Source organism: Wasmannia auropunctata, unplaced genomic scaffold (assembly GCF_000956235.1).
Source record: "Wasmannia auropunctata unplaced genomic scaffold, wasmannia.A_1.0 LD294819.1, whole genome shotgun sequence".
Lineage (NCBI taxonomy): Eukaryota > Metazoa > Arthropoda > Insecta > Hymenoptera > Formicidae > Wasmannia > Wasmannia auropunctata.
The window spans coordinates 70,031-88,745 of NW_012068071.1; the positions used below are offsets into that span (position 1 = coordinate 70,031).

Genomic DNA, 18,715 nt, shown 5'->3' on the forward strand with positions numbered 1-18,715 from the left:
TTTCCGGTCTAGTTTTTGGGTGGAAAGTGATCCAAAGGGAATCAAGATGCTTGGATAATTTATCGAAAAGTTAAAAAAAAATTTATTTTATTTATTTTATTTTTTTTATTATTTTATTATTTATATTTATTTCATTTCCGGTTTAATTTTTGGGTGGAAAGTGATCCAAAGGGAGTCAAGATGCTTGGATAATTTTCTCTATGCTGTAGCTATTGTGCAGTTTGTAAGGGTCCCTTGTTAGATATCTAATATAACTTGTCTGTTATTCAGGCGCAACAATATTAAATTATACAGAAAGAACTATACTACTACTATAGAAATATTTCTATGCAAAATACAGAAATATCTCTCGTCCATACTTCCTCTCAACCGTGATCGATTATACGTGATTATCTTCATATAGTTAGTCATACACGTTTCTTAAATCATCAGACAATTTTGTGCATAAATTGATTAAAAATGTAAGAAACACTTAAATAGTATCACATATTAATGTATTTTGCTAAGTTTTATAATTTCCAAGTTTACAAATCTACTGTAGGAATCGCGCAATTTACTACCGCGACCAGCTATTTGTATACATTATATTCAGGATTATCGAAAAATTTTTCAAACCTCATGCTTACTTTCTGTGTGAAATTACAGCTTTACAGGCGTGCGCAAGAAAAAAAATATAAAAATGGGACTCTCTCCGTTAAATGAACTTTACAACTACGTGACCGATCAATTATTAACTTATGTGCGTTATTTCGCATTTGAATTACGGCATCACTTCTGTTACACGCATATTAACAATGGGTCGCAGTTCCTGTTGTGCATAATCTTCCGGTAACGGTAGTTGAGATATCAGACGAAACAACAACTTTGTAACGGATCTCTGCTCATTTTTCTGCAGCAACAGCATATTTCTAGCTAAGTGTAGAGTCCTCTTCGCAATTTCGGCTTGGCACAATCTAGAAAATACGAAAAAAAATGTCTTAGCACACTATACGAAGAAACAACGGCTTGCAATAATGTATATTGGCAATAATATGTACCTGTGTTTAGCAGTTGGGCATGGGAACTGGTCAATTTTCTGACACAAGCTCGTTAATCGAGGCTTCAGCGCTTCCAGTTGATAAGTTAGTCCGCAGTAATCCGGAGCGGACTTTAACAGGCTCTGAATCTCGCTGGTTATTTCCATATACTCCCACAAGAGCTGTCCCTGATGAGACCATCCGCTAATCGTGCCGCTACATTCGATTGGTACTAGTGAGCTTAACAATGATTTCAAATATTCATAGTTTTCTGCAACATAGAATATTAAATAAAATTATTTGTAATATACGGCGTGGAGACAGAGTGTTTAAAAAATCACGAGACAAGATATCTCGAAAATCAAATTCTTTAAAGAAAAATACTAAATAGAAAAATTACTGGATATTAAATAATGCATTAGATAGATAATGTATAACACAATTTGACCTTGGACTAAGTTTTCAAGATCACCTTGATTTTTAAAAATAAAATCCCTATTTTTTATTTTCGTAATAATTGTCGAAACATTTTCGAGATTCTGATCATTCAAAAACTTATTTTTTACATAAAGAATTTCTTGAGTTTTTAAAGTTGTAATCTGTTCAATGTGGACAAAGTAATTTTACAATCCTTTATAAAAAAATCCATTATATCTATTCGTAAGATCGCGAAACAATATAAAATAAATGTATTGCGTCAGTGCGTAACTTAAAAAAAAAAAGGATAAATTTCATCCATACAAGTTCACTTGATTTAGAAATTATTAAATAATGATTTTGATCATCAGATTAAATTTAGTAAATTAATAATAAAAAGAATTAAATCCTAATTTAACAAATATTATTTTTACAGATGAGACAATTTTTTAATTAAGATAAATGGGTAAGTCGACATAATATCGTCGATATAACGAAACGATGGAATCTACATTGAATAACAAGCATGTACTCAACATCACAAAAATTAAAACGTGGAAAACTCATTTAAAAAGTTCTTTCGAAACACAGATCATAAAAAAATGCTCTTGATCATGTGTTTTGAAAATATCTCGACAACTACTCCGAGAATATGCAATAAAAATAAGATTCCATTTAAAAACTCAAGATAATCTCCTTGAAAACTTAATCCAAGGTCAAACTGTTATACTTGTATTACTTAGTACTATTCCATTTAATAGTTTTCTTTAAAGTTTCATTTTTGAAATAATTTGCCGGACTTTTCGAAAACTCTGTATAGAAAGAAAAGAAAACGATACCATTTATTATAGCATCGGCTGCCAGATGCTCTATAATAATTTCATGGGCTTGGGTCCATTGTTCCGCCTGGATGTAGTACCAAGCTGCTTCGCCATACCTGCAAAAGTGTCGATTTTCTCTAAATATGCCCAAAATATTATTTTCTAATTAACAGATATTCACAATCACTTCTTTTTTAGATTTATTTGAGTGCATTTATAGTACCTATATCTAAATATATTGTTAAATACCTTTTATTGACGCTACTTTTGATAGCCTTGGCTTGATGAATCCAAATCGATGATATACCAAGCTCTTCTTTCAAGAATTGCTCATGCTTCACATATTCCGGAGTGTCGTCTATTTCTATGTGACGTAACAGCAAATCTTGCACAGCAGTTCGTCGCCTTGATGAATCTCGTAGATGCAATACTACGAAGATCGCCCAGTGCCAGAGTCCATGTGCCTCCAATTGAGTCGCAAAGTTTGTGTGTGTCAATGCGGCAACGTGATCGGAGAGATGCGTGTAGCCCAAAGCCACGAGCGTTTGTTGCATCAACCAACTATCGAGAAGATAATATATACATATAAGAGAAATTATGTAATCATACTGAAAATGATTATAAAAACGATTGAAACAATTTGTTAATGAGCACAACTTTTTAAACATATTTACACTGTTCAATAAAAAATTATTTTTTAATACAATTATTTTCTGTAGTTTTTGGGTGCTAAATATCCTATTTATCAAAATGCTCTATTACGTCATAATTTTGAATAATTTGCAGTTTAAGTTACAAAAAAGAGCTATCTTAGTGTATTTATCATATTATAATTACAATATGCAACGTAATAGAAAAATTTTATTGCAATCAAAACTATGTATGTTGCTAGAATTCAGCCTTTAAAAAGAAATTTGTGTTGATTTTTTATAAAAAGATATTTATGATTAATATAAGATCTGTTGCATCAAATTGCGATATTATACAAGCTATTAAGAGGGTGGGAATCTCTGCTACAAATATTATTTAATTATTCAAACTTGAGGAAGGTTTTTCAAATCGCTGAATGTTATTTTGATATCAAAGTTAATAATTTAATTTAAATTGTATAAAAAATTCTTATACATGAATTATTCTAAAAATTTAAACATTTTTAAAATTTTAATATTGATAGCCATATTGATTCCGTCATTTTGAGTTTATCGATTTCTTTGACATCAAATTAATTATATACTTCGTGACCTAAAAAAATCTAAATAATATAATTTAAAAATATTCCATAATATACTATCAAAATATTATTGAACAAAAATCGATAGATCTTGTAATTCTCCGCTTGTAATTTGGGTCCTTTAAACCACAGTGTCTTACATCTTTACATCTTGATGTGTGTGTGCGTGTGTGTGCGTGTGTGTGTGTGTGTGTGTGTGTGTGTGTGTGTGTGTGTGTGTGTTTCCGCTTTTTAAATTAATACTTTAGAAAATGATTAACTGATTTTTTTTTTGGAGTTATATAGATGTAAATGGAGATGCGATAAATCACAAAATTTTTTCCGAAATTTGCAAAGTTTTAAGGCGTGAATTAAAAATTGTACACAAATGCAATATGCAGCTTTCAAAAGAGTGAATTATTTTCTTTAATTTGCTTTTTTGTTGAACGTAGTACGATTTTTCCCGAGTTATTCAACATTGAAACAAAAGAATCGTTCTTGCTTCAATGTTGAATAACTCGATGAAGAAAAATCATACAATGTTCAATCGTACAACAAAAAGCAAATTAAAGGAAAAGATTCATTCTTTCGAAAGCTGTAAATCGCATTTGTATGCAATTTTTAATTCACGCCATAAACCTTTGCAAATTTCGAAAAAAATTTTGCAATTTGTTGCATCTCATTTATATCTCTGCGATTCAGAGAAAAATCAATTAATCGGTTATTTTTTAAAGTATCAATTTAAAAAGTGAAGATTTCAAGCTGTAAAATGTTTCTTGAAAAATCTCGTTATAATAATTTTTGATAAGAATTACTCTATCTTGTGAAGTTTGTTTTTGAAGGATAGAACAGGTGATTATTTAATTTTGTTGAGTACTATATAAAAGAGGGCAATAGTTAGTCAGATAATTTGCTCATTCAATTGTACAGTTGGTGACGAAGAGAAAAAGCAGCCTTTTTTGTGTAATATGTAAAGAGTAACCAACTATGTATACCTCCTTCAATATTGTCTTCAGTTGCCACATGTGAATGCGCAGTCTTTTATGAGAAGCTAATGATAGGAAACACCGAGAAGGAGGAAGAGAGATATGGCTAGAGACAATAGCGAGTTAAGCGAATAGCGTGGTCAAGAGAGAATCTTACAATTAGTTTAAAACGAGTCAACTATGCAATAAGTTTATTCTTGTGAATTCAATCTTTAAGCGTTTTATGTATAATACAATAATAAAGAACACCTTCAGCTAACATCTTACAAAGTTATGCGTAATACGCACACACACGCATATTAACTTCAAACAAATGTCAGCTCGAATGTGTACTTCTCTTTTGTTGCAACTTTGATCACAAATTTCTAAAAATTGTGATATAATAAAGCAATTTGATAAACAAAATCGTACTCATAAAAAACTACGGAAAATTATTACTTTTGTGCATTTTTGTGTTAAACAGTATTATTTACACATCGTCACCTGCAAGTTAATGTTCGTGTTCGCTTTTATTTTTTACGCATGCACGCACGCAATACGAATTTGTGTAAACGTCGAAAGCATTTAATCAAATAAAAATAAATTATTAGATTTGATTTTATCTCGATTTTATAAATATATAACGCGCCTTATTGTACTGTCCCTACTGGGATATTATTAATACAAAATTACCTCAATCTGTAATCCAAGGGATTGACGGTGTACGACAGCGGATTCAGAAGCTCGCCCAGATCATGATTTCCCGTGCAGTACAATTTTAAAAGATGATAGCAGAGATCGTGTATCTGCTTATTGCCATTATTTAACTCGGCGTCATAGTCGTTTTCTCTGTACTCGGGTTTAGGAATTGCTGCGTACGCTTGAGCCTCCGTCGTATTGAACGACGCTTCATAGAGGTCCAATGCATCAGTGATCGAACAAGTCGGCGGCGATAAGTACCACAGATGGATGGCGAAGGCCCGCTTCCAATCCAGATCCTCGCACACATTGATAGTGCCATGCTTGCTGGAGATGAGCGGTTCGCCCGCCACCAACATGAACAGCTTCAAACGATCGATCGTGAGATTCTCATCCACGTCGGTCTCCTGCCATAACGCGAGCTGCTGCTTGATCAGTTTTTTTACTGTCGCGCCACTTCGTAGTTGCGCCATCAGCAACGCCAGGCAGTGATCCCCGGCCTTCCGCGCTTCCTGGCAAGCTTCCTCCAGCTTGCAAGCAGAGAGCAGCGACAATATTGTCTTCTCGTGAGAATTCTTACTCACACTGTTGATGCTTTCGATCTCTCGTTCGACCGTTTTCTGTACCACATTCCTCAACCACACGCCTACGGCCTCCCTTCTTACCATGACGTTATAGTGCTCCTCGTTGGCACCAGTCGTATTCTGAGTAATTTGGAGTAATTCGGAGTAATTTCCCCAAAGTGCCATGCACAGAGCCCACACGATACTCGCGTACTGACGGAACGATCTCTCGGTGGCGCTGCCGTACTGCACCTGCTCGTCATTGGCATCCTCGCACGGTCTTTGCTCCTTCTCCACAAGATCCTGCGCCAGCGTACAGTGTAGTTGCAATGCTTCATTCGCGCTGTCGGTCGCTACGTCGAATGTGGGACAGTCACCATCGTGACCCATTACGCAATGCTCCAATTGGATTCTTAAGTGACATTCTATACTGTCTTTGAACATCTTCATGTCGTATTCGTCGCCACCCAGAATTTGCAGGCGTTGAACAATTACCGTCGATGAGACGTCGTCGGTGAGACGACCGGAGACGTAACGGCTCAATTGGCTGAATGTGCTCCTCAGCTGCATCTTGGTTGCCTGCTCCTGCGTACTTAGAGACAGCAATGTTAAACCGGCACCCCAACTTGGTCGAAATGTCCTGCCCATGTATATACCAGTATCGGCAACGCAACGAAATCGCAACTTGTTCAATCGGGACTCCTTGAGCGGTACGACTTCGTAGTGATACTTCAACACGCTCGTCACCGGCGTGACCGTAGGTGGTGGAATAGCTTTCTCGGCAATCAGTTGTTTGTCCCGGACGCCGACGTAAGGTAAGTGCGATTTTTTATTCGACGTGTAAATCACATTCTCCGGGCACGCAGAGAATAGTGTCTCATTTGCGACAAGAGTTGCTCGTAATGTCGTAGTGTTGTACGGAGTCTCATCGTTCCTGGCCTCCGTAACATCTGGGAAATAGCGTATCAGGGTTTTTTGTACGGAGGGGAATATGCCATTGCTCGGTTCCTCGTTCAAATCCTCGTCGTTCACGTCGAAGAAGCTCGCTTTCATCAGCTGCAATTTATGGCTGTCTGTACCGGCGACGCGGGCGTTATCGCCAACCGGGCTAATAGTCATTCGTTTTTCATAATTATAGTCTTCGGGAATGAAACCGGAATGGCTAAACGAGGTTTCCGGGCTGACGATCATTCCTCGCTCGTAGGCAAAACGGTTGAATGGGGTTTTTCCTAAAAAAGTACTGTCGACCTCGTTCAGATGCTTGCCGTTTCCGATCTTCGTACCATCGAGCGTTCCATTAATCGTTCCATTGATTGATTCCTTATTCATCGCCACCGACGGATCGATAGATTTACCCTTCTGTATGGTCGCGGGAAATCCCTTCAATTTCTTCGCTTCCGAGGTCGACGGCATCTGATTGTCGTCTTCGTCTGAATCGCTGAGACCGTACTTCGAAAAGTGGTCGACTTTGAAAACCCACGAGCCGGTCTCCGGTCGATACTCGAGGAAACGGGTGTCGTGTTTCGCGGATACTCTACGCAATTTTCCCTCGTAGTTCATTGCGGCAAGCCGCTGCGGATCTGTAATCGGCTCGTGCAGCGACTTGTCATGTGGCCATACCTTGTCTAAGGTGACCTGTGCTTTTCGATTCAAGCCCTGTCCCACTGGCGGCTTCTTTTCGTCGTCGGGATAAATAATTACTTCTTTATGACGGAAATGTACTGCAATGGCAAACGTAATATCAGTCAATGTACCGAGTGTTTTATTTACAGGTCAGTACGACGGATTGCCTATTCATGCAAGCGCAAAATCGTTCACAACTGCAGAGATTTCGATGGCATATTCAATGGTACATCTGCCGCCGAAGTCTACGCAATTGTGAACCTTGCGCGCCTGCAGGAATAGGCAACCCGTCATACTGACTTGTAAGCAAAACATTACATAATTCTTCTTTCAAAGAAAGATGTTTATAAATCAATTGCAAGTTTAATTTAATGAAAATAACGTAATGTGATATTCACAAAAAATTATAAAAAAATATATTAAATTAATACATTTATACAAATTACCGATTTCATCAAGATTTAAGCCGTAAACATCAAACGAATCCGGAAAGTATACATTGCCATAACCCTCGCGACCAATGGTAAAGTTTGGTATGATGCACGTCTCGCCGCAAACAAAATCGTCCAATTTATCGAGCGATGGAATGGTATAATAGCCTGCTCGTCGTAATGTAACTTTAGCCATGTTCATGGTCCAGTTTGATTGTAACATCGAAAATGAACTTTCGTCTGTTTCCTGGCCGGATTCTGAGAATTAAAAAACAAGAATTAAGAAAAAAACATGTAAAGAATCTCTCATTTCATTAAAAAAAAAATTTCTGTTTAATTAATTTGAAAATTAATTAACCACTTAATTAATGTAGAATACATTATTTAAAGAATAATATTAATTAAATATACTACGTCACAATATTAAAGAATCACCTGTTTTACCCCCAAAAACAAGGCAAATTTCAAGATAGAGTAACTTCGTTAAAAATGATTATAGCGAGATTTTTTAAAAGCATTTTACAGCTTGAAGTCTCCATTTTTTAAATTAATAAATTTTAAAAAGTAACCCATTAACTTATTTTTTTTCGGAGCCACTTATACACAAATGAAGATGCGACAAATCGCAAAATTTTTTCCGAACTTTGCGAAATTCCATAGCGTGAAATAAAAATCGTACACAAACGCGATGTACAGCTTTTTTTACAGCAAAAAAATTGCTTCAATATTGAATAACTCTGTAAAAAAAAATTGCTCAACAAAAAAGCAAATCAAAGAAAAAGATTTATTCTTTCGAAAGCTGTATACCGCGTTTGTGTGTGATTTTTATTACACGCCATGGAACTTTGCAGAGTTCGGAAAAAATCTTGCGATTTGTCACATCTCCATTTGTATCTAAGCGGCTCTGAAAAAATCAGTTAATCGATTACTCTCTAAAATATTAATTTGAAAAGTAGAGACTTCAAGCTGTAAAATGCTTTAAAAAAATCTTTTTATGATCATTTTTGACGAAGTTACTCTATCTTGTAATTTGCATGCTTTTAGAGGATAGAAGGTAATCCTTTAATTTTGTGAAGTAATGTAATTAATAACAATAACTAATTGTATATAATAATTTGTAATATTGTATATTACAATAAATTACGATATAATATATATTAATATAATTATTTATACTACAATAATTGTATACTATTCAATTAATAGTTTACCTGCATTTTGCATGGTAAGGTTCACGGAATTTTTTTCATCAAAAGTAGAATTTAGCGGCACTTCAGTCAAATTAATTGTTTCTGAATGATTTGATATATTATTTTGCGATCTTAATTCGGCCACCGTATTATTCACTTCTTCGGATGTATTTGTTCCAGAAAAGGGTGATCGCTGTCCTTCGAACAATTCATCATCGGAAATTTTATTCTTTCGTGGAAGTGTCGACTTCAACCTGTGTAAATTACATTTAAAGATATTGAAATTTACATCTCTCTTAATGTTTGCGATAACTTTAAAGCAAATTCGAGGTATTATGAAAGTATCCGAAAAATGTTATTGCATTACCAAGATGTAGATGACCGTCGATCGTTCGCAAGTCGATTATTTTCTTGGCTATGATTTTCTTTATCATTTACTTCAATATTGTTGCTGTGAACTATGTTTGTATCTGCCCTATCATCTGTGGTGTCATTTCTTGTCACGGATTCCCCGTTTTCTGTAGGAGATTGAATCGTAGAATTTGATGCTGACTTCGGTCGTAATACTAAACGTTTCGCACTTGGCCGAGGTTGAAAAGCTTCAGTTATCACAGGATCCTCTTCTTCGAGACCATCAAACAAGGATTTCTGAAATAAGTATTTCAGAAAAAAAAAATATTTAGTATTCCATGATAATATAAAAGATTATATTTAATAATAATAAATATTTAATATTATTGTAAATAATATTATTGTTAATATTATTGTTAATATATTTAATTATATTTAATGAAAATAAAAGAAATACTTTGCGACTACATCCCAAAATGAAATATTTAAAAATTTACTAATTTTACTTACAATCAAATATTTAAAAACTTCTTTAATTTACCTTAGATAGCTGTGCAGAACTGACGACTCTTGCTTTGATTTTCGGTGATTTATTGTTGGCAGTAACTCTATATTGCGGACTATTCAGTACTTTCGATGCTGGATTTGTAGGTTTTAAGAGTTCCTCGGTTTTTCCAGATGCCTATAAAGATATACATTGCAATAAAAAATAAATTATAATACTTCTTTCAGGATTATTTTAAGTCTACCAGATACTTACTGGTAAAAGATTCTTCAATAATGGTGAATCACCGAATGGTGCGGAAACGAGAGCCAAGATTTGCTGATGTACTGGTACTGAACCATTTGTTTTAGTTTGGTTTGATGTCATCCTAAGATATATAAAACACATCTATATAACTCTATTCATCTAGTTATTAAACATTTAAATAATCAAACAGGCTCTTAATTGAAAATATTAATAAAATTAGAGACATTAATAAGAAAGAATAAAATTAAAGTATAAAGTGTAAACATCGCGTTACCCTCCATTGAGTAAGCTCATTCCTGTTCCAGACATCATATTAGAGCTTGTTCCAAAAGTAGAAGATCCAAATGTTCCAGGATTGTTAAATGTCGTATTGTTTCCGGTATTTCCAAACAGACTGCCTGGCTTTTGTTGCCCAAACAATGAAGAACTGCCCAAGCTTAAACCAGTATTCGTGCCTATAACATACACGTACATTACATAACATTAACTATATTGATTTAGATAATATACGTAAATTGGATTACAAAAAGAATAATTACCAAGCCCAGTTGAAGACACAGGTGTAGTTCCGAAAGAGAATCCCGATGTTTGTCCAGCTGGTTTAAACGACGAGTTAAACAATGAAGATCCGGTATTGGAGCCAGAATTGAAACCTGTATTAGTTCCAAATGTGGAAGGTGCAGCTGCGCCAAACGTGGATGTTGTTCCAAACCCAGTGGTAGTAGTTTTATTACCGAACAATGGTGTGGTGGTATTTGTAGCCGGTTGACCAAAACCAGTAAAACCAGTACTAGTTGACGTTGATGGAATATTGAAAGCAGACTTGTTCTGATTGAATAATCCAATGCTCTATAAACAAAGTATAAGTATCATTTTATATATATTTTATTGATTTTCACATATGTTATACATTACCTGATTAGATTGTGTAGAACCAAATGCAGAACCAAATCCTGTATTCTGTCCAGTATTAATACTACCAAAACCTGTTCCAGCAGTTTGGTTAGTGCTGCTGGTACCAAAAAGCGGCGTCGGGGCAGCTGCTATAAATAAAATTTATACTTTATTAAAAATATATTTTTACTTTACTAATCAAATAAATATTAAACAGAAAATCATGCAATATTGAAAAAATAAAAAATTTGAATTTTCTCTCCTTCAAAAATTGTTACAAACATATTTCTATACATATGCATGGATCGACGTGTATGTTCAATAATTTCAATACTTTTTATAATTACTACATATTTTAATATTAATTATATACGTTTAATTTTAATGTATTAAAATATAAATATATATCTACGTATAATTAATATAATAAATATAAATCTAAGATAATTAAAAAGAAAAAGAATATTTATATATACAAAATAGCTTAAGACTCCAGACTAGTCAGCCACAAACTCTGCCTTAATGGTGGCAACACTATATTGCGATAGAAATTAGAAGCTTGTTTATCGTAATAGACCCGTTCTATAATACGTCATATGTTGGTGTTATAAATTATAAACCGTGATAATTCTACAAAATATGTTGTATGCCGATATCATAAGCAGTAAAAATTGTTCAATTACAGTCGAATATGAAGAGAATAACGGACCTATTGTGAAAAGTGCTAACGACAAATTTTGTGTTGCGTGCCATTTCTTCATTATGTGCTTAATTGTGCTTAATAATGAAAATGTGATTTGTCTCGTACTTATCAAATTCGTAAAAATAAACAGAAACTGAAGTTATTATTTTATACACAAAAGTATCTTTTTCACTCCTTTCAACAGTTGTCAAACCGTGAGTTTTCTTGCCTGAATAAACTTCACTTTACGTACTTTTTACGACTATTTACTGGCTGTCAGGAGGGAAAAAGATAATTTCTGCCCATTTTTAAAGCGAATTGTTATTTCTAAATTTTCTTTATTTAAAAATAGCACGTAACAAACTTTTATGTTTTATTACTCGTTTATGACAGCACGATTTCAATATGGCCGCGGTGACTAGTCACCCTTAAAATTTGAACATATGGAATAAAAAGTACAGTATAATTAAGAAAACAATTTAAAGCTAACAAATAAATTTTATACTTTACTTCATATTTCAAAATATATATCTTTAATAAAGTATAAAATTTTATTAATAAAATAAATAGTAAAAAAATCATACAATATGAATAAACGTTCTAAGTTATGTATAAATTAATTGCAATAATGCTATATGCTATTTTATTATTTTTCTAAAGCAAGGATTTCTAAACTTGTATGAATCATTTTTCAAAATGGTAAATTATCATAAATTAATCATTTATTAATATACATTATTTATATTAGTATTCCTGTTAATCTTTAATTTTTTATTAAATATAATTTTATTTCTAAGATACATAATAAGATGTATGAAGAATAAGCTTTTTTTATGTTGATGTCAGTTTTGATAAGTTGTTTTCAGATACAAAGAATTGATTCGATAATTATATGTAGTTTATTTCGGAATAAACTACAGTTATCGAATATATTATTACTTCGAAATAAACTATGATTTGATTATTTACTTTTGATTCTTATCAAATTAAATATCCAATTTCAAATATGTACGAAATAAAGAGCTTGTATGCGTAAGTTTGCACAGACACACGAAATAAAGAAGTGTATAATTTGTAATTCTAAAATTTTTCATGACTCATCAAGTTGATTCACAAGGCACCAGTGAGTTGTGACTCATATTTTGAATTCCTGCTCTAAATTTCATAACAATTATGTATGATATCTAAATATCACTATTTTAAATACAAACTTGTAAGAGAAATTTTTTTTTATATATCTTATTCTACAAATAAGATTTTCTTGTGCAAATTAACAGTTACATTCAATTTACTTTCAGTTATTTAGAAATAGTTAAAAAGTAGTTTGATGTATTAAAAGTAGCGATATTTATATATCATGCATATTTATTATGAAATGTTCAGAGAAAAAACAGCAACATGTCCAATGCATTTCTAATTCGCATAACTTAGAGTACTTAAATGTTAATTTCAAATTGCTCTCATTTAAAAACTATTGTTCAGATGCAATTTTGTAAGAACAAAAATTCCTTTTGCTAAGAGAAAATATTAACAGAAGTGTCTCCATAGAGACTTACACCATGTACTTTATATAGACAAATTCATCCCGTATAACACGTACAAATTGTTGAAATTTATGATATAGAGATATATATATATATATATATATATATATTGAGATAAATAAAATAACTTACTACCAAATGGCTTTGTTTGAGTATTAGTACCAAACAGATTTGTAGTTGGCGTAGAATTGAATGCAAAACTGTTCGTTGTTGTAGTTGCTGGTGTTCCAAAATTAGTAATAGGTTTTCCGAATAGTCCAGTTGATCCTGATTGACTAGTAGTACCAAATCCTCCAGCCATTGATCCAAATCCTTCAATAAATAGATAAGTTAGAGAAATCTTTACTATTTTTATAATAGAATAGACATTATATGTATAAATAGTATATATATGCAAACCATGTTTTTTAGATACTTGGATCTTTTTATAATATATAAAAATAAACAAAACAAGGAATTATATATTTATTTGTAGAAACATTTAAATATTCTAGTTTTTAATATAATATTTACAGTATATATAATTATTTATGGTACTATAATTTCAATTTTTATTCAGATATTACTTAAACATATTTATTACATCTACAATTTATTAATCTGTATTAACTTATTAAGTCCCAGAAGATTCCTATGTGCTTTTTTATTTTAAACTCTTGTAATTCAAGTTTTGATCAAAATTTTTAGATCGCAATTGGTATTTAGAGATAAAAATAATTGCTCTTTTAGAAAATCTAATTGGTGATGAGATAAGATGTCTGGAAAAAATATATACAAAGATTGCAAATGAAAATTAAAAAAATTGCCCTGCTTTTTTACTAAGAAATATTCAATTTATTCTATTCAAAAAGGCAAGACAAAATCGTTTATTAGTTGAATATATCAGTAAAGAAACAGGAATTACTTTTTTATTTCCACTTTTAATCTTTATATCTTTTTTTCCTAGACATTTTACTTCATCCCCAACTTTATTTTCAGAAAGAGATCTTTTACTTCTAAATACTAATTGCAACTTGAAAATTTTGATTAAAATTCCAAGATACAAGGATTTAAAACAAAAAAGTGCATAGGAATATTCTGGGATTTAATAGATTAAATTAAAAACGAAAAAGAATAGAGGCCAATAAAGTAAGCAAACAAGAGATGTTAGAATATAATATCAGTTAATTTAACAATATTAAAGAGGAGTTTCAACTTTAACTAAGTAGTAAGTCTGCTTCAGCCGCAAATACAAATTTTAATAATATATTATATTACTTTAATCGGAAATATGTTTTTAATAACGGAGAATTTATGATCATATTTGCTCGTTTTTAATAAATGGAGAATTTATAATCATATTTGCTCTATTCCTTTTAGTTCTAATTTATTTCTAAATACAAGCCAGTACACAATTTTTGTTTTAATGAGTTAATCTGAATATCCCTATTTGATAAATATTTTATATTGCATAACTTACCTGTTCCAGCCGTGCTAGTACCAGCTGATGTGCTACCGAACGGTGATGTCTGCGCCGATGTTCCAAAAAGACCTGTTTGTGGACCTGTTAAAAAAGCAGGAAAAATAAGAAAAAAAAATTAATTTTAGTTTTTATTTTAGTGTTAAAATTAATGGATCTTATACAACATACCTTTTCTTCCAATTTGATAATCTTCAAAACGTAATTCCTCATATGATTTGGATTCATATTCCTTCATAGACGCGATGCAACAATGACGAGCTGAAATACTGTGTGATATTCCATTCTTTGACATAGAATCAGTTGTAATAACAGGTGTGAATTTCACAGCGGTACCAGCTGGTACAGTAGTCGGGTTAGTATTGCCAAAACCTGTAACCGAAGAAAACAAAGAGAAATCAAAGTGTTTGAAATTTTAAATTTTGATTTACTTAGATATACACAAACAACGTTCATAATCTACCTGTGGTTGCACCAAAAAGATTTGTATTTGTGGTAGTGTTGGCTTGACCAAACGGAGTAGTTTGTTGTGCATTCTGTTGTGGTTGTCCAAATAAATTAGTTCCAGAAGTTGTGCCAAAGTTAAAACCAGGTTTGTTCGCTTGACCAAACGCCGAAGTCCCTGTACTTGTACCGAAAAGGTTTGTACTAGTATTTTGTTGGGTGCCGAAAAGATTGGTACTTGTATTTGTTGTTCCAAAGCCTGTAAAAACAAAGATATATTTGTCAGACTTTAACAATATATAACATGTAAATAAAATTAGTTTATTTATTGATTGCCTATTACATTTAATATTTACAGGTTGTCTAATAAAATTTATAAAATAAATTATTTGGATATAAAATATATATAAGAATGATTTATAACAAAGGAAATAGTATAACAGACATAAATTATTTTAAAAGAGATCAATTTTTATCCAATTTATAATTTTTTTATCTTTTATTTGTTATATTTATGAAGAATCCTTAACAAAAATTGTCAAAAACTTTATTGTACAATAAAATATTTCAAGCCTTGAATAGTGAATGTTTTTTTAAGAAATATGTAATATGATTAAGAATGTTTCAGATGCATGAGTATTTTGCACACGCCCAAATATACATACAGGAAAACTTTTTTTAAAGTTGTACATGCAAATGAAACAGTTTATAAATTTCTACCTCCAAAGGATGGTTGAGTGTTAGTTGGCTGTCTAAATGCCGGTGGCGTTGTGGTATTTCCAAACAAGCCACCTGTGGTAGAACCTGTGGGCTTAGAACTAAAGAGTGATGAAGTATTGCTACTACCAAAGACAGGTGTTGCGCCACTACCAAAACTCGTTGTAGTAATCGGTTTACCAAATGCAGATTGGCCAAATGGACTGTTTTGTGTTGCTGTGCTAAATCCACCTAAAGAGAAAATATATATTTTAATAAAAATATTCTTAATTAAATCTCTCAGACAATATTTACTTATATAATATACATACTGAACGATGTATTTCCAGTTTGCCCAAACATATTTAATGTCGAATTACAACAGAATCTTGTTCAAGCAATCTAAAATAAAAATTAAATTTAGATTATATAGGGCAGCTCTTTTATATTATAATTTATATTTTATTTATACAATTATATTATAATTAGTACGTATTATTCCAAAAGAGATGAAAACTGCTACATTAATCAAGAATTTTAATATTATTATTACATTGATTAATGCAAGAATTATTACTTTACAATAAATTTAATGATTAATGTTTCTGTGCAGTAATTAAATTATTGATAATATTCTATGATGTCTTTCTTAAAAATTTAAAAACATGTATTCTCAGATTAAAAAAATAAATCTGTTGAAAGATTTTTGTTCCATATTTTTATACATGCAGTTCTATATAATATGTTATGCAAGTATTACTTTAAAATAAACATAGAAATATTCATACAATATATATGGTTTACATATATACACTGTTATTTTTATAATTAATAATCATAAACAAATTTTTTTAAATAAAAGTTTTCTTACAAAAACCTGTATATCTTAAACAAAAAATTAAATTAATTTCAATAATTCAATTTTATTAATTTAAATTAATAAATTAATAAATTTTATTAGAGATATTTTGTTTTTTCATTCATATCTAAAACCACCATAAGTGGTAATATCTCACAAATGATTACCACAAAAATCACACTTTATTACACATTTACAAATCTGTTATAAAATACTTTACAAAATTGTAATAAAATAGATATATTAATAAGATATAAATATATTACTTTTTTAAAACTTTATTGCTTTAAAAATAATGTGAACATACTTGAAACACATATATACAAAAAGTTACTTATACTTTTTACCAACGTTCTAGAATAATCTAGAATTAAACAAGAAATCAATGGCCATGTTCAAACTGACAAAGCTGGTAGCAACTATTTGTGTGATTGAGAATGCAATTCAATTGACTACAAATACTTCAAAGCATTTGATTAATCAATTAGAAAAAAGAATTTTACTAACTAATCAAAGAATTGCTTCAAAACATTTATAGCATTAAGTGGACTGTAACCTCTATGTGATTGATTAGATCTAAAAACCAATCATATGTTCAATCGCTCAGTGAGCAGACTAGCTGCTTTGTCGGCTTGAACATACCTTTGAATGCTTCATAAGTTATAAAGTATACAGAACTGATTGTCGCAAACAAATAGAAAAGAAATAGAACAATTCACTGCAATAAAATTACAGTATTCCCAGTACAATTTGCACTTATCAAAGCAAATTGCTTATTCCCGTTTATGTTTATTTGTTGAATCTGGCTTTATAGACAATAATTTGCTAGAGATAATGAATCTTTTCTTTTCAAAATCTTAGAGTGCATGGTAATGATCTACTTGCGTTTACACCGAGCATTTTATACGTGTACTAATTAATAACTTTCTATTAAATTTTCTCAATTTCGACAATGCATGTAAATGTATACATAATGTGTATTCAATTAATCATCTTAATGCATAGTGTATCAGCTTAGTACATCATTCGTTAAATGCATTGTAGAAATTAAGATAATTTAATAGAAAGTTTCCAGTTAGTACGCGTATCAAGTGCTCGGTGTAAACTAAGCTACTGCTGCATTAGGTTAAAGATGCTTTAAAGTTGCTTTAAAATTAGAATTAAGTTTTGTGAAATAAAAAATCTAAAAACCTAACTTATTTTGAAATAAATCAATGTAAATAATGGCGTATCAAATACTTAATCCGCACCATCTTGATACTCGTATCAATTAATTTAACGGCGTAAACTAAGTCACTGTAATAGTGTAATGCATGCAAGTATAAATATTGTAAATACATGTTATTTCTTTCAAAATGTAATATACGTAATATTACGCAAAGTTGTGTTTATCAAAATTATAATCAAAGTTATAAACAAAAAAAAGAAAATAAGACAAGAATATTTTTTAATGGATCCATTTTCCATGTCTCGAAATACATAAAATACGTAAGTTTCATAAAAATCATTGAGGTCTCTTCGCTTTTCTCGTAGTTTTGGCGATAAAAGTACGTAATACGCAATTAAGTTCGGTTTGGTTATAACTGGTTAACCCAGAATTCTCGTTTGCGCGAGGATAAGGAAAACCGTAAACGTCTCGGCAGACTACCCGACTGAACGGCTAATTGCTATTTTCGATTGCAAATACTTGAAGCTTTGCCTACCTGCGTAGATTAATATTCACTTGAATTCGTGCATGTAGCACGAATCTTTCACAATTGTCTGCGAATTTGACAATTTCACAAACGTATTTACACGCAATTATACAATGGAATTGGATATATACGAGCAATACGAGTTTAGGAGTTAGGACTACCAAATGGCAAATGGAACACGCAATGTTCCCAACAATCCTAACACCATGGTTCCCGAACTTTCCAATTACTAGAGACACTATAATAAGAGACTGGCCTCACTGGCCAGCATTCTAGTTGGATAGAAAATGGCGGACATAAAGTCTTACTTTGTTAAATGTGTAGGTGTGTAGGCCGAGACACATACTTTTGCATAACCAATCAGAATATGAAAACTAGTGTATTACTAATCACAGATTGGCTGCGC

The 18,715-nt window shown here is 31.6% G+C and overlaps 1 protein-coding gene across 2 annotated transcripts; it reads right to left on the bottom strand.

Moving 5' to 3' along the window:
* Positions 1 to 472: 472 nt before the first annotated feature.
* On the bottom strand, positions 473 to 18,497 carry LOC105461297 (nuclear pore complex protein Nup98-Nup96). Of its 2 annotated transcripts, none has more exons than XM_011707790.1 (20): positions 18,319 to 18,497; positions 16,089 to 16,158; positions 15,907 to 16,008; positions 15,080 to 15,319; positions 14,788 to 14,988; positions 14,617 to 14,700; positions 13,290 to 13,469; positions 10,953 to 11,080; positions 10,577 to 10,886; positions 10,312 to 10,492; positions 10,047 to 10,158; positions 9,828 to 9,968; positions 9,303 to 9,583; positions 8,957 to 9,189; positions 7,761 to 8,003; positions 5,123 to 7,412; positions 2,504 to 2,815; positions 2,273 to 2,370; positions 1,038 to 1,287; positions 473 to 953 (listed from the first exon to the last, which is right to left on the bottom strand). In XM_011707790.1, the coding sequence occupies exons 2-20, from the start codon at positions 16,117 to 16,119 to the stop codon at positions 761 to 763; spliced, it is 5,610 nt and encodes a 1,869-aa protein (XP_011706092.1). In that variant the 5' UTR covers positions 16,120 to 16,158; positions 18,319 to 18,497; the 3' UTR covers positions 473 to 760. The 2 variants fall into 2 exon arrangements, with proteins under 2 accessions (XP_011706092.1, XP_011706091.1); XM_011707789.1 differs by having other exon boundaries at positions 15,781 to 16,008; positions 18,319 to 18,496.
* Between the last annotated feature and the right edge of the window lie 218 nt (positions 18,498 to 18,715).